The following is a 16,472-nucleotide window of genomic DNA, read 5'->3' on the forward strand; positions in this document are numbered from 1 at the left end:
ACCAACACGTTCAAAAACAGAATATCACTACTTATTATCATTACTATTTGTTTTTATTCTAATAGTTGTAGAAGTTTTTTAATTGTTTGTTTGTTATTTTTAGACCCAATAAATACTTATTGCTCAGATATATTGCTTTTTAAATCTAAAACTATTGCACAGTACTGCAGCAGATTTGATGAATGTCGTTAAGGCCTGCTGAGATGGAATTAGTGACCAATGAGAAGTTGAGAGGAGAGTGAGGGCAAGAGAAATTTAAGGGAGAATTGGCTGTTCTGGGGCTGAGAAATGCGAGGCCACTGAAGGGTTATTTGCTAGTGTTGAATGACGCTGGTAGGGCTTGGGTCAGGAGGCCGCATAGCTGCCTCTCTGTCCAAGCCAGCTGCAACTGGCTCTCTTCACCTGCACAAAGACAAAGACAGAGAGAGAGAGAGAGACACGCACACACAGCAGAGAGGGGCGTTGGGGGTTTAAAAAGACATCTTAAAGCAAGTGTGTTGGGAGGGGGTGACCGAGTGCCCACCTGATGAAAAAGCCTGGCAATGATCCAGTAAAAGAAGTCACTTTTATTTAAGACTGCTGCCTAATGTTTTAAACTGTTTATACATTTTAATATATTGGATTTTTTTTAAAATGAATTTTCAAAAGTTAGAAACTGTCAACTCATGTCTTTGTAAAACAAGAATGAGGGAGTGGGGGGTGACACAGGAGAGGAATGCATGACGGCCATTTGTGTCTGGTGCACTCCACTGATCAGCAGTAAGATAATGAAAAGGCATCTATCCTGAAGGTAATTACGTTAAATTGGACGAACCGGTTTTAATTCAGAGGTACTGAAAGGATGGCTCTGTAGTGAGTAGCTCTGTGTAACTCTATATTGCACCAGTGGATAGTTCCGCAACTAAGGCCGGTCCAGTCTGTTCAGTTTCAGTTCATTTTAAATTACACCGTTACTGAATTGCTTATTACAATTCATTACTCCTGTTCTTCAAACAAGTACAGAATGCAAAAACTTGAGCAAACTGTTTGCCAATAAATGCGGAACAGACTGATTTATTTTTATTTTTCTTTCTAGACGACGCCACAGAGAAAGATCTGTCTGACCTGGTGTCAGAAATGGAAATGATGAAGATGATTGGTCGTCACAAGAATATCATCAACTTGTTGGGAGCATGTACACAGGACGGTGAGTGGGGTCAGGAATCAACATGCTACTGATTTTATGCCTTTGTTCCAAACTGAATATAAGATTCATCATTGTCAAGTTATATTTGTGGTCTTCCTACAGGTCCATTATATGTCATAGTGGAGTATGCCTCCAAGGGAAATCTGAGGGAGTACCTAAGGGCTAGGCGGCCCCCAGGGATGGAGTACTCATTTGATATAGCCCGTGTGTCAGACGAACCACTCACCTTCAAGGACCTTGTTTCCTGCACTTATCAGGTGGCCCGTGGCATGGAATATTTAGCCTCTCAAAAGGTAAATACAATGCACATCTTTTTATATATATATACACAACTGAGATTAAAAACCATGATAGAAAAATTTGCTTCAGCAGCAACTGATCACTGAAAATTACCTCTTTTTTTCCTGCACTCATTGTCCATTATATGAACTCCACTAACCATGTTAGTGAATTTAATAGTTCTGTAATTACAGACTGTAGGCCTCTGTTGCTCTTCATACTCTTAAACCACCTTTTACCCTGTTTTTCACTTGTCAAGAACACCAGGTATGAGCAGGTATGATTTGGGTGATTCTCAGCTCTGCATTGACACTCGTGGTCGTGTGTTAAGTGTTTGTTGCTATGGTATGAATGGATCAGACACAGTAGTGCTCCTGAAGATTTTAAGCTCCTCTGTGTCACTGTTGGACTGAAAATAGTCCACAAACCAAAAAAAAAAACAATTAAATTATGCCAGTTTCCCTTGAGCAATATTAAAGACTAGAAGAAGGCATTGAAGATGATTAACACAAAATGTGCAGCAACTGATGAGCATGGATGTTCATTTCTGGTTTTGAAGATCTACCACCTTCTTTGTTAAATGGATCAGATGTGTCTGATTAGTGTTGGTGCAGGGTGTTAGACTGCCAGGACCAGGATCGGGCAGCCCTGAGCTAGTCTCTGAATACAAGGTGGCCTAACAAGGTACGTGTGTGAAATAGAGTGCACAGTGAGTGGGCATAATGTTTTAAAAACTCCAGCAGCACTGTGGTGTCTGATCCACTCAAGCACAGCACATCATAACATGCAACCTACGCAGTCTGACAATTAAAGAACAGGGTGAAATGAGGCAAACAATGTATGTAGAGCTACAGTTGGACTACATTGTATATTTGTACAACTACAAAGTATACCTTTATGGTAAGTGGAGCTGATAAAACAGACAGTAAATTTAGATTTAGGATGTTGTTGTGTGTATAATCTGCTGTAAGATTTTACTTGCTATAAATGCATTTAAAATGTATACAAGATCTCTCATTAACATTTATTTATGTATTGTTTATTTATTTGTACCATTAACTTAAATCAGATCCACTGAATTTAAAACTCTGAAATCTTGAAATGTTTCACCTAGTTGTTGATTTATAGAGGGTGAAGTCCAGTGTCTCATCACTAAGGAGGCTTTACTTCACTTCACTGTCTGCTGACTTTGAGATTTGAATGCATGACATGTTTCTAGCTCCAGTTGCATTGTTCTTCAAGCTGGAAAAATTAAGCTACTTACTAATGTAGCCATGCAGTTCAGCTCAAGCACAGAGACTGGGAGCATTATGGAGCATGCTAACTAGCCTCCTTCATCACGCTCCCGTTCTTGTCTGGAATGTGTGACGTGCTTATCACTCTCTCATGCATGCAAACACTTGCTTATTTACACACGTTCACACGTCCATGTACACGATTGACAAAAGATATCATATCATGTCTCCATATTTTAAAAGTGCTGAACTTTAAAAGTTTGCACGTCATAAAATGTTTATTTTTGTATTATTTATGTACGTGCTCTTTGTTTGAGGTTTTTTTTTTTTGTTTTTATATATTTTTGTCTAATTTCCTCTCCATCTCTGTTTGACAGTGTATACACAGAGACCTGGCTGCCAGAAACGTGTTGGTCACCGAGAGCAACGTTATGAAGATTGCAGACTTCGGCTTGGCCAGAGACGTCCACAATATTGATTATTATAAAAAAACCACCAATGTGAGCGCTTTGTGATATTTTATTTGTTTATTTATTTACAGTTGTTATTTTATTTGTTTATTTGTTTTCACTTCACTCAAATTTTACCCTTTGGGATCTCACTTATTGGGTTTGTCACCCTTTCTCTGACCTATGCTTTTTTTTTTCTGTAACCCACTCTTATCTCTGAATTATTTTCTACCCCTTTTCTGATTCTCCTTCTCTTCTACAGGCTTGGCAGGATTTGTAGATTCCCAGGCAGGGAGCGCGTAAAGTGATTCAAGCGCTCTTCACTTATTTAGGCCTCATCCCTCATCCTCTCTCTCTCTCTTTTTTCCAAGGCCCCTGTTGTCCAAACAGCCCATGAGAAAGCAAGAGGAGGGGGCTTGCACATTAGCCACAAACCTAAACACATTAGCCCAGCTTTCCTGACATTTCCCACCATTATACTAATCTCTCGCTCTGACTGCTATTCATACTTGTTTATACAGGCTTATGACTATTCTATGGCGCTCTGAAAGCTCGGCATGAAAAACAGAACTTAAGGTCTTTGGGGATGTTAGCGTGAATTCTAAACTAGTCCAAATGGAGCAGTAGTGCTTAATTTTCAACAGTATAATTAATCCTGATGTAGTAGCTTGTGTTCATCTTTGAGCAGAGCAGTGAGAATGAGCATTAAATCAAACTTGATTTTCACTCTAGTTCTAAATCATATCTATGTCTTTATTCCTGTGCCTGTTATGAGCTCTGCTCTGAAACATGCATAAAATAGTTCTTACCTTGATTGGACTGGATCAAACAAATATGCTTTGTTTTCCTTCCATCAGAAAAATAATCTCACATTGATGTTAAGTTTAATAGCTGTCTCATACCTGCACAAGCAAGGTCACCAGGATCTGATTATGAAATCTTAACAGCTGTGCTTTGAGCTCAGCCAAGCATAACTAGCAGATGACTAGGAAATAATGATTGATAGGTGCAACTTAAATACACTGATACTACATTGTCTAGCTGGCCAGTACCCAGTTAAAATAATAAAAAAAAAAATAAGAAAGAATGAAAACAACCTTGGCAAGACCAGCTATGCAAGCAGCTTGATATAGGAGACTGGGAAGCTAAAATTAGCCAGAAAAATGTAGATAACTATCTGCTAATTGTTCAGTCTCTTTTTTGCTGTGGAATCTTTTACATTTACTGACTGGTGTATTTAACATGTCATGCTAAAGAAGCTGAAGATAGAGCACAGAGACTAAAGAGTTACGGCGCAGTGGACCTACTCTCCACGTTCAGATTTGAAAACAAAAGCAAATCACAAAGAAAATTAAACAGGACAGTGTGTGAAAATTAAACAGGAACACCACCCCCCATCTCTGCTTTGCCCTTTTGCAAGCTCAGCAAGAGGGCTCTGAAGCCATACTCCGAAAATTCTCATTGTGAACATAATTCATCAGTATGAGATGAACCCTGTAACTGAGACAGTGGATAAACCGTGACTCTTTTCTAACACTTACCTGTTCATCTATGGCTCTGGAGCTGTTCTGGTTAAAACCGACAGCAATGATACAGCATTGCTTCCAATAAAAACTGGTGCAAACAGGGGCCAGTTCACTGGAGAGCACCAAAGTTAAAAAAAAAAAAAAAAATCCTGAGTGAAACCTGTTCAACACGAGTTGGGTCGAAAACAGCTAAAAGGAGTGGAACTATTTTACATCATGCCTGCGACTGCAGCACAGCAGTGCCAATATCTCACGTTATAGGACTTCCTCTTGTGTATTGTTGCTTAATTACAGATGATCCTTCTCAAGACTTAAATTCCAGGCTAATAAGTGTACTAGGGTGGGAGGAAGATACTGCTTAAGTATAGAAGATAAAAAATAATCCCTGGGGATATTTGTACTGTGTAGTACCTCATAAGAATCAGGTAACCTTTTGACCTAAAGCCTTATCGCTGCATGTGTCCACAGGGTCGTTTGCCAGTGAAGTGGATGGCTCCAGAGGCACTGTTTGATCGTGTGTATACACACCAGAGTGATGTGTAAGTACCTCCTTTTTTCTGTGTTTCTGCCACTTGTGCAACAAGCCAGTATTCAGCTGCTGAATAAACAGTGACTTGAAATTTTTTTTTTATGGCAGATTGATGTTTTGATAATATTATCAGATAGCTCATGCTCATATTGTAATGTGGGTTGTAGTTGGTGAAGAAGGAGATAATGCTGTTGAATGGGTATTTTAAATGTTTCTCGGAGCTATTCTAAAATGATGTTATATGTGAATGTTAGGAGAGGAAAGTATTATGTTGGTGAGGGAAGTAGTAGCAGGAAAGTTGTTTTGGTTTCTGAAAGTAAGAGGGAGAATGTGGAAAGCGAAGGAAGTGATGTGTGTGTTTTTATGAAAGAAAAAAAAAGGTGAAAGGGAGGGTGTTCAGGGCCAGTGCTACAGCAAAAAGCAAAAGATTTCATGCTCGACTTACAGCCAATGCTCTGTCACTAATCTGGCTGGCTTCAAAGCTTCTCGGACAGGCCGAGCTCTCACCTCCCTTTGCCCCTCACGGAAGTAACCCCTTTTTCCCTCCTCTCTCTCTGTATTTTCAGCTCTCTCCATTCACTTTCAAAATCTCCTGCTTTGTATATTTGCCCATAGAATGAAATAATACTTTAATTCAGCTGTTTGTGATCCCTTAAATGGAGAGCTTGCCTTGTCTCCAATGCTTTTATAGCTACACACTTTCATTTTCTCCCAAAGTGATAAAACGACTGCAGTTTGGCTGTTAAAACTTGAAGCGTCTTGTGATGCTCTTTATCTAACTGGCAAACAACCTTTGTCCCAGTAAATGCATCATTTAGCTTTCCCTGTGTTTGTGAAGATGGGATGTGCACTGGGCTACTCATTAGCATTTGTGTGCATTAGGCCTTCTGGTGCGGTAAAGACCAATCAATGGTTAAACCTTTTGTTGTGCTCTCACTGCTAATTACATGTCCTATTAGCCCCTTAAGCCCAGAGGGAATAAGAAAGATATTCAGACTTGCTTTTTAATATGCAGCACACCCAAGGGTTTTACAGACTTGCTGAGGTTGCTGTAATTGATTGGCTTGTAAATGTGTGTGTATGTGAGAGAGGGAGAGAAAAACAGGGAAATATTGATTTTATTTAGTAATATTCTGCTTAGAATAATGTAAATTGGATCTAAGTATGCCGTCATATTTTATTTTTTTTTAAACCAATTCTGATTTATTCACAGCTAATTTACTTCTCTTCAAAGCTTAACTGAAAATCACAAAAGACAATTTTAACTATTCATAGAGCATTTCTCATATCCGTAACAATGCTACATTTGTTCGTCCAAATAATGAAGGGGATATGAAGTAATCCATTGCTTCTTTTTAATAATTCAGACAAGGTTTGCAATCAGTGTATTGGACTTGGTGTCCAGCCTAGTGCTCTAGTCCATTAAGAATTTCCCAAGAAAAAATTTGCTGTCCTTTAATAAATTGATGATGTTCCAAATATTTGAGACTTCTATTTGCCATAGTTATAAAAAGCCAAGGCTTGATTCCCAAAAGACAATTGTGTATTACGGTTCTGGGCCTCTCCCATAGCTTATACTCAAAAATAATGTGGTATACTCATGTGGCACATTTCTTAAAACACAATATATAGGGGTGGTTTGAAAGTCACAACTCTGCAGGATTATTATTATTATTATTATTTTTTTTTTTTTTTTGACCGCACACATTAGAGGCTTAATATATGCGATTAATATTCTTCTAAATTAAATATTATATAAATGTTTTTTTAAATGCTCTTAGGCATTCTGAAATGTTATTAACATTTTTGAGGAGCGCTTTACATTTAAAGGAACACTTGGTAAGATGTGGGTTTTTTGCTTCTGGGGCTCCTCCTAGTGTAATTCCTTTTTTCAGCACAGTACTGAAATCAGTGAGGTGGGGTGTAGTTTCCTACCCTCCTCCAAATGTTACACAGCGTAGCTTGTACAGTGCTGAGCTCAGAGTAGCCATGTCAGAGGCTCTATTTTTCGTATTACAGCTCAGTGAAACATCCCAGTGAAGCTGTAATTTTAAGGCAAAAATATTACATAGTGTCTCTTGTATGACTTCTAATGAACAATGAAGTTTCAAACGGAACCTACCCACCTGATATTTAAAGATTGTTTAACCTTTACAAACTGTTGGCTAATATTTGCACTGAGGCATGTAAAAAAAGCAAACCTGTTGGATGAATCGCCTAGAGGCTTTGATTGATCACAGAAAGGTTAGTGGTTAACTCCAAAGTGCCACAGTGTGGAGATGATGAATAGGCACCTCACCAGGCAAAAGAGCGAGCAAACAAACAGACCAGATATGTAAACAAGAGTGAACAAAATCAGAGAACCTCAGTGTATGGCAGTGTGGGCAGTCTTGTATGTGTGTTTTTGCTACACTAAAAGCTGTTTGCTGAGTGCTGGGGAGCACGCGTAGTGAAATGCAGTGTTTATTGTGATCAAACTTTGTTTGTCCATTACTAAAGAGGACATGCTCTTCTTAACTGTCTGGAATAAATAACATTTGAGTGCAATGATAAGGATTGCTGACTCCAAAATAGCTTAGGCCAATTTGTTATTAGGGCCGTGGTGACAATATAGAAGCGCACTCATTTCATATTACCCCCATATCGGAGATGATATAACAGAATTGGTGCGTGCTGAAAATTCCCTTGCTACAATCTCACCCACTTTCTTCCCCTCCCTGCAGCAGTTTGTTTCCTGTGGGTCTAAACTGCTGTTTGTATTGGCTCAGACAATATGTGTCACTGTGGCTGTCCAACAAGGACAAAGGCCAGCTTTTAGTCTATGGCCCATTGAGGCCTGTGTCCACTCGCTGGAGGCATAGTCTCATAGTCTGAAATTCTCTAGAGAAAGACTGCATTTAGACCACTGCAGCCACCATGTTGTTAGTACTGACCACTATCACTGATTACTGATTTAAAAAGTCCTAAATGTGTATTTTATATATGGAAGGCTCTGTCAGTGCATCTGGCGTTAAGTGATGATCCCATGTCTGAATTTGCAGCATTTCAATTTGGCAAGGATTGTGCTGCTTTCAGTCATTAATTGCCCAAATGGGTAAAATACTCGGTTGAGACATTCTTTATTCATATCATCGCTGTTTGAAGAAAACATCTTCTTTTTAACTTTCAACAGAAGTCGATATATAATTTTTTTTTTTTTTCATGAAACTTTCACACAGTGTGAAGGACATCTTATTTGTTCAAATGATGTAGTAAACTAAAAATCAACAAAAAATTGTATTTACATGTTTTTCTTTGATGAGCGACTTTCCTTGTTTTACATGCCATTCAGTTGGAACTGTTTCAATAGTGACATTTTAGCAACCAAATATATCTGTGATGCGTGTGTTTTGTGTGTGATCAGCTGGTCATTTGGAGTGCTCATGTGGGAGATCTTCACACTTGGTGGCTCACCATATCCTGGTATTCCAGTGGAAGAGCTCTTCAAGCTCCTAAAAGAGGGACATCGCATGGATAAACCAGCCAACTGCACCAATGACCTGTAAGTTTCCAACCTCTACCCATAGGACTTTCAAAACTTTAGCATCAGAGTTAGTGCTGTGCGATATGAGCACAAATCAATATCACGATTAATTGTGCATTTTACCATGATTACGATTAATAAACGATTATTTTGTTTTAATATTTTTGACACTCATAGTTCAGTGACGAGACTTGTAACGTAAATATGCTCCAGTATTAAAGCTGGAATATTTTTTCTAATGTTGCTGGGAGCTTGTTCTTCTCTTCTTTTTTGAGCACTGTTTACATTATTCTTATTTATATTGTTCTTTGGTCTCTGAAACCTGTTTTATTCTCAGTGTTTACAGTTGACTTCTTTTTGTTCAGTGTCGTCTTAATTATAGTCAAACCACAGGCACTGTTTTTCTTTGGTACGAGCTGCTCAAGTTGCTTGGTCTGTCTCTGCATTTAAGTTGCTTCCATGTGGCAGAATCATGTGACTACAGCTTGATATCGTGGTTTTAAAGGGACAGTACCTGAACACACATTAGAGACATAACAGAATAAAAATAATCAATATAATAGATATAGACAATATTATGTCAATTAGAAGTTCTGAATGTCGATTTTGAATAGTTTTTGATTAATTGCCCAGCCTTAATAAGAGTGCTCTTAATAATATCACTGTCCCAGAGCAGGGTGCCACCATAGACACATACAGCTGTGCAGATCACATCAATGTCTTCATTTACAGCTGTCTGGACTGTGTACTACTCATAATGCAGGAGGCAGCATCGGTACTGTCGGCACCATGATTATCAGAGCAAAGACAGTGTTCATAAAGAACAGAATGATTTTTAAAAAACAACTTTATAAGAGCATTAATAGTGATTGTAAAAAGAAATGTCTGCTTGCTTGATATATGTAATTGTTGTGTTGTATCGGAGTGAGACGTTTTTCTATTACATCATACTGCATAGTTGTTTTATGTAGTTGCTCAAATGCATGAATTGAATTTAGTTATCTTTCAATTTGTTTCCTGATTCTCATCTTTCTATCTTTTCTTTCCCTCCCTCTTCCATTTCACAGGTATATGATGATGAAAGACTGTTGGCATGCCATCTCTTCACAAAGGCCCACTTTCAAACAGCTGGTAGAGGACTTGGATCGCATCCTCACCTTGGCAACCCATGAGGTGGGCGAAGGGAATTTTACTTACACACACACACTCAGCTACTGCAATTTTTTTTCATTTAAAGCTTTATTGCCTTTGATGGTAACCCTCTCTCTGAAATTTTTCATATTAATCATCTGACAATCCAGGCTAATGTTAGTTAATCAAGAACTACTGTGATTGGTGGTTAACGGTGCATGCTGAACCTGCATGTCACACACTTGCAGACCCTGTGTATCCAAGAACCCTTCAATTGGAGTAAATCATGCTTTATCAGACAGATTTCTCAAGTGGATTAGTCATGGAAAATGAGAACCACGCCCTGTACCCCTTAGTACTGGGCTTTATTCTTTGAAGCTGTTCCTGGTTCCAGCACGCAGGGTTTTGCAAGACATATTGGGAGGGAGGAGAAATAATCAGATGGGTTTTATGGTCAGTATTTAGAGTCGAGAGTTACATGTGCCTTGATTTGCTCCAGGCCCCAGCCCCTCCTCTAACGTTGCTCACTTATCAGCTGTATCCCTCCGCCTAAACACCATGCAGCCCCAATTCTTTCCATTCCTGGGCTGTCATCCACCATATCCGCATGACTGAGTGAGGTATGGCATGGGATGGAAAATTGTCAGGAGTTGTCAATTGGGTTTTGAGTTTGGGGCTAGATATGGTGCCAAAAACCCTTCACACTCTCTCTCTGTTTCTGAACTTTTGAAATGCAATAAAGCCTTTGTTGCTTTCTCGCTCTTTTTCTCTTTCTCTCTCATTTTATCCCCCCTCCATCCCCAAAGTTCTCAAACTGTTCACAGATGTGAAGGTCTTTAGTAATGTGAGCCTCCTTGTGATGAACTGGGGGAGTCCAAGCCAAATGCTCGTTTTTAGAAACCCAAACCTCTCCTGTTCCTCTGCCTCAAATATTTCTGTACCAGCCACAGGGAGCAAAAAAAGAAGTATGGATCAAGTTAGCTCGAAACGAAGCTGCTCATTCCCAAATAGTCTAAACCTTTTTCTTATGTCTGTAGGAGTTAAATGCATTGCCTGATTGCAGCTTAAAGCTCAGATGAAAAAAAAAATTGCTGTGAATTCTACATCTTTTCAGCCTTCCTTTATGTTATCCAGTAGTCTGAATTAGCATGGTTCGATCATGGAACCTTTCACACATTGAAGCACTTTGGTATCAGGAGAATAGCAAGTACGTCATCGTTTTCACTGGCAAACCATGGTGGATGGAATGTTTCCTGTCACATATACCCCATACATGCATGCTTCATTAACTAATATTTGCACAAATATTTTTATATGGATCCCACTTAAGGCAATTTTTAGTTGCCCAATGTCAGCTTTTCCTAATATACTCTGGGTGAAACGATAGATTCCCTACATGTTCCTCCAAGCATGTGAGAAAGCATTCTTCATTCCCTGTTGTGCATTAATACGCCATTAACATTTTTTTTCCATTAATGTGTTTGAGTGATTTGATGCTCTTACTTTTACTTCTATAGCAGGGGTCATCAAATAGGTTTCATTTGTGGCCAAATTCAGCTAGAGTTAATGCTATTTGTGCTGTACACCCAGTGTACAGAATTACCCCTAACAATTAAGACATTTTATTAGACACACAGCACCATAACAATTATAACCATATCAGGATAAGGTGAAGTGTTTATTAATGGATTCACAGTTGAAGCATCATAAGTGAAATGTTATGTAAAACAATTGGAGGGCCTAGAAAAGCACTAAAAACGTGTAAGAAAGAAATGATGCATATTTTAACATCTTGTGATATTAAGACTAATGAGAACACACACACCACGTGGGGAAATTAATGTTATGCCTGTTTTGCTCAAAATGAGGGGGAAAAACTGATTTGAAAAAAATAAATGTATGGAAATTTTGCCTTTATAACAGTTAAAAAGCAGTTAAAAATTCAGTCAGCACTGCAAGGATACAGCTGTTACTTTAAAAAGAAAATGGTGCCTATATAAACAGCTCATTGTTGTCCCTTCTCTGTAATTTTGTCTGTTTCTGTATTGGATATAATGCCCTAAAGGTGCTGGTGCCTTTCAGCTACTGTTTATAGTAGAACAGTGCTTTATGGTTTTGGATGTAGGGTTTTATATAAAACAGTTTCCTCTTTCTGTTCACAGGAGTATATTGACCTGTGTGCCCCCACAGAGCAGTACTCCCCCTGCTTCCCGGACACTCGCAGCTCCTGCTCCTCAGGAGACGACTCTGTTTTCTCCCATGATCCTTTACCGGATGAGCCTTGTCTCCCCAAGTACCAGCACATCAACGGAGGCATCAAAACATGAGCCCCTCCTCTGCAGGTCTTCAGTCCCCCCACTCAGCCTTCATCCACTTTGCTCTCACAAGAGAAAAATGACTCTTCTTACACACCTCTCCCTATCTTCTGCCTCCGTGCCTTCCCTTCACTGTTCCTGCTGGACATATGGAGCAAGGGAGCATGGACCCCGGCAGTGCTGCTGACCGAGAATTAAACCAGTGTGTGTGTGTGTGTGTGTATGCGTGTGTGTGTGTGTGTAGCAGTACCCTTATTGCACACAAAACGTACACAGACACACACATGCTCTAAACCATGACCAAGCTCTTAAATAGAGGATGGAGACCCAACAATAGTGTTCACTGTTTTTTCCTGTGACTGAATAATTTCTAATTCCCAGGGGTCCACCGCTACAAATTTGTTTTATTATTATTTTCCGTTTTGGTGAGAGTTGTGGTTGGATTTCTGCATTTTTGCAACCTTTGTTCTTGCTTGGCATCCCAGGACTCTTCATTCCCAAGGGAATCAAAATGGAGCACACGACCTTAAAGCAAGAAGCAAATGAACTAGACAAATAAGGAGAAAATAGGAAACACGTTAAAAAGGAAACATTCAACTAACATTCGACAAGGATAGGAAACGACATAACTACACTGCCTCTGATTTTGTATGATTTTTCACGTTCCGTTTTATATTGATAACTCAGTATCAAACAAAGCCCATGCATTTATAATTATGGAGGACAAAAAGTAGTATATGGTATATAGTGCTGGGTATATTTGTAAATATATTAAAATATGTAAAATATATATAAATATATTATATATTTACAGTGAAATATTTTTTGTATGGACTTCAGAATAATTCCTCCTCCTTTTTCACCCCCAAAAGAAGACAGTTTTTCTGGCAACTTGTTTTTATTTTTGTTTTAAACTTTTTTTTTTTTTTTTTTTTTTTTTTTAAATATAATTTTTTTATTCTGTCACATTCCCATGCACATGCACACGCACACACATTCTCTCACACGCACCTACACACGCACACACCCACCCATGCACATAAAAACACACTTACTCTCACTTTCTGACACAGTTGAGTATTGGCATTCAGGGAAAGATAGCATGTTAATTTATTGACTTAAGTTTAAAAAACGAATCAAAAGTAAAAAATATCATAATAAAGAGATAATAATTTTAATGATGTCAGTAGATACAATAATGATTCATAATGTTTATTTTTTAATTTAAACTGATTTCAGTGAGGCAATGGTACAAAAGATTATTTGTAATGGGTATGCAAGAGGTTCATGCTTCCTATGTGTTTTTTTTTTTTTTTTTTTTTTTTTTTTATATATACACAAATGTGAATATTAAGTTAAATATGAAATAACGTACATTTTGTAGTCAGCTAATCCCTTTTCTTTTGTAGAGGAAGTTTTTATCCAGCTATTTTACTATCACCAAGGTTTGCATTGAATTTGAAAATTATTTGATATTTTATGGCATGGGGGAAAAATCATCTTGCAAAAAAACCCCTATCCTTCTGTTAGTTCAGTTACAGGTACGGTGTAAGTTTCAGATAGATTCACTCAAGTAAAAGTATTAAAAATACGTCATTCAAGTGCTCACATTTATACCTGACAAATGAGATGATATTGTTCTCAACAAGTGTTCCTGACAGATTCGCAAAATTAAAGATGAAAAACTGAATTTTTTTGTTTTTTGGGTTTTTTTTTCTTTCTCCTTTTAAACTAAAGGTGAACATGAATGCTAATAGGGGAATTCTTATGTTTGTACATACTTACATATTTAAGATGCATTCATTTTAAGACCAAAGTAATGGAGTGGTTTAATATGATGTACACCATCACAGTGTTAATGGAAGTGGTGATTAGGAGCCAGATATTTGGGGAAAAAAAAAAAAAATCAGTGCCTATAAAATCTCTACATTACAGAAAGTAGTAGATTGCACATTATATATTGCACATTTAGTAACACTGTGTCTGAAACGGCTCTATTCACTACATAATGCACGATTTTGTGGTTCTGCCACTTTGTAGTAGTGTTAGGAAACATAGTGGACAATTTTCAGTGCAACTAAACAATTCAACAGTTCACCACAAAACGTAGTGTACAGTCCCTTGTACATTAGCAGATGGCAGATTAAAACCCACGAGTTAGCATCCAAAACCATTCACTAGCCCCCTGAATTCAGTTCCCTATAATTGTACACTATATAGAGGGGAAAAAAAGAGGGAATGGTTAATAGAGAGCGATTTCAGACACAGGGTGAGACTATGCTTTCTGATGGATAAGATCTTACTTTACATTGGTTTACCTGCTATTAAGTTCTGACATAAAATATATATTTTTTATATTCACTCATGTTCTAAGGGAATACGGTGACCCTTTATGTTTAATAATTATTTCTATTTTACCATTAGCAACATGTGCACTCACTGGTTGTTTTACATAGTTAATTAGTAGGCTGTATTTGTACTATAAATGGTGCCTCTGCTTTCTGGCGGTGTACGTTTCTGTTCCAATTTTTCTTTTTAAAAGTGTTTTGTACTTTTGTATGAATTTCTTTGAAGGCAAAATACAGAAAATATGGCTAAAGTTTGTAGACACCTGATCCTCCCAGTGTTTCATCTGATGTAAAGGGTATTGATAGGGTGTCTTTCACTCTTACCTGCCTCCCTTACACTCTCAGAAAAAAAGGTATGTATATATATTTGTAAACATATTTTTAAAATGTTATATATTTACAATGAATCTGTGAATAATTTTTGTATGTAATACAGAATACTTCATTCTTTTTTCATCACCAGTGCAGGTTTCCTGGCATCCTGTTTTATCATTGTTTTGTTACTGAGTTTCATTCAGTCCACCATCTTGTCTCCATGGTTTAAGGGGATATTCTATAGACTTCCTTTCATTTCAGGAGATTTAACCTTACCTTAACAATAACTACTACCACCCTAACCTAACACACATTCACCTTGAAATGTAATGACTTGTGTTGTTGTTACATTAATTTGTCCCATTAAGGAAAACAAAGTGAATGTGTAAGCTGTTTTTGGTCCCCACATCGTGATATATATCTAGACCGCATACACACAGGAACAATAAATAAAATGACAATTAAATATTGCCAAAGTGGGGCAGTGGACTAATCAGTTAAAATCTAGTATAAATATTAGTCCTCTGATACACAACCCAATGCTTCAAGGGTTTATAGCCCTCTATAATCTGTTGATCACTGTATTTCTATGGAGTTATACAAGCTGTTCATTCCCAGTTGAATGTTGTTCTCAGGAACTTAAAGTAGATGAAATTACTCCGAAGCACAGGTGGCTATAAACGTTTTGACACATGATGTATTTAAGTAATTATTGTTTTTCCAGTAGCAAGTCTGATAAAACTTAATTTCTAGAATACTCCACATTATCAGAGCCAACCAGCACGTTACCATGAGCAAATAATATTCACATGACTGCATTCCACCTCCCTGCTTTTCAGTGTGTTTCACTCAGTTTGAAGCTCAGGGTCGGAAAAAGCCCCTCAGTCTTGTGGCGCCATTCAAACATGTCTACTCACGTCCTTACGGAACAACCAAGAGAACTTTGGCCCTTTTTACCTACTCCCAGGAAGGAGGAACAGAGCTGGAGGTGCGCAAACCTGCCATTATTGAAACAACTCTTCTGTAACAGAGATGCTTAAGACCGATACTGGCATTAATTCTGCAATTTAGTTTGCATGAAACACACACATCAGATGATTATGGCGTTTGCTTTGCAGCTTGTCAAGGAAAACCCAGCAGTTAATTCATAAACAAAGAAGCACTGCAGTTGCCCATACGTGGATGCTGCCTAGTCATGGGCTAGTTGTGAATAGTCTTTCAAAATTATTTAAGGTCAAGCTTGGGCTTAATCTGGGTCTGAGACACTAATCCAATATGTTTCATTTGGAACCAACATCTCTTCACTGTGAAGAGTATTCGGAGGTGTTATTAAATCTCATGCTGGCAGTTTCTCTTTTAATTGGTTAGGATTTGATGTGTGAGTCAACAAGGCAGGTCCTGGATCTGTGGGTTTATAGGTAAAGGGGTCACATTCCACTTTGTTTTTTTTTTTTTTTTTTTTTGTTTTTTTTTTTTTTTTTTAAGCCAGTTCTCTTCCCCTGTCCCCACATATTAGCTAGGCTTCCCACAAACACGACAATGCCCCCAAGCGAGAGTGATGGCTAAGACATACACATTCTCAAGATGTTTATTCAGCCACCACTTCTTGTTGAACATGTTAACACCCTTGAACGTG

The 16,472-nt window shown here is 38.1% G+C and overlaps 1 protein-coding gene across 4 annotated transcripts in view; it reads left to right on the forward strand.

The window, feature by feature from the left end:
- Nucleotides 1–16,268, forward strand: part of fgfr2 (fibroblast growth factor receptor 2) — a 52,805-nt gene extending 36,537 nt beyond the window's left edge. For all 4 annotated transcript variants that reach the window (XM_066679985.1, XM_066679982.1, XM_066679986.1 and 1 more), the window contains 7 exons: nt 1,076–1,186; nt 1,289–1,479; nt 3,078–3,200; nt 5,144–5,214; nt 8,608–8,745; nt 9,795–9,900; nt 12,021–16,268. In XM_066679985.1, coding sequence (XP_066536082.1) covers nt 1,076–1,186; nt 1,289–1,479; nt 3,078–3,200; nt 5,144–5,214; nt 8,608–8,745; nt 9,795–9,900; nt 12,021–12,185 — 905 coding nt within the window. In that variant the 3' untranslated portion in view covers nt 12,186–16,268. The remainder of the gene's footprint in view (nt 1–1,075; nt 1,187–1,288; nt 1,480–3,077; nt 3,201–5,143; nt 5,215–8,607; nt 8,746–9,794; nt 9,901–12,020) is intronic.
- The last annotated feature ends 204 nt before the right edge of the window (nt 16,269–16,472 follow it).

Source organism: Hoplias malabaricus, chromosome 8 (assembly GCF_029633855.1).
Source record: "Hoplias malabaricus isolate fHopMal1 chromosome 8, fHopMal1.hap1, whole genome shotgun sequence".
In the NCBI taxonomy this organism is placed as follows: Eukaryota; Metazoa; Chordata; class Actinopteri; order Characiformes; family Erythrinidae; genus Hoplias; species Hoplias malabaricus.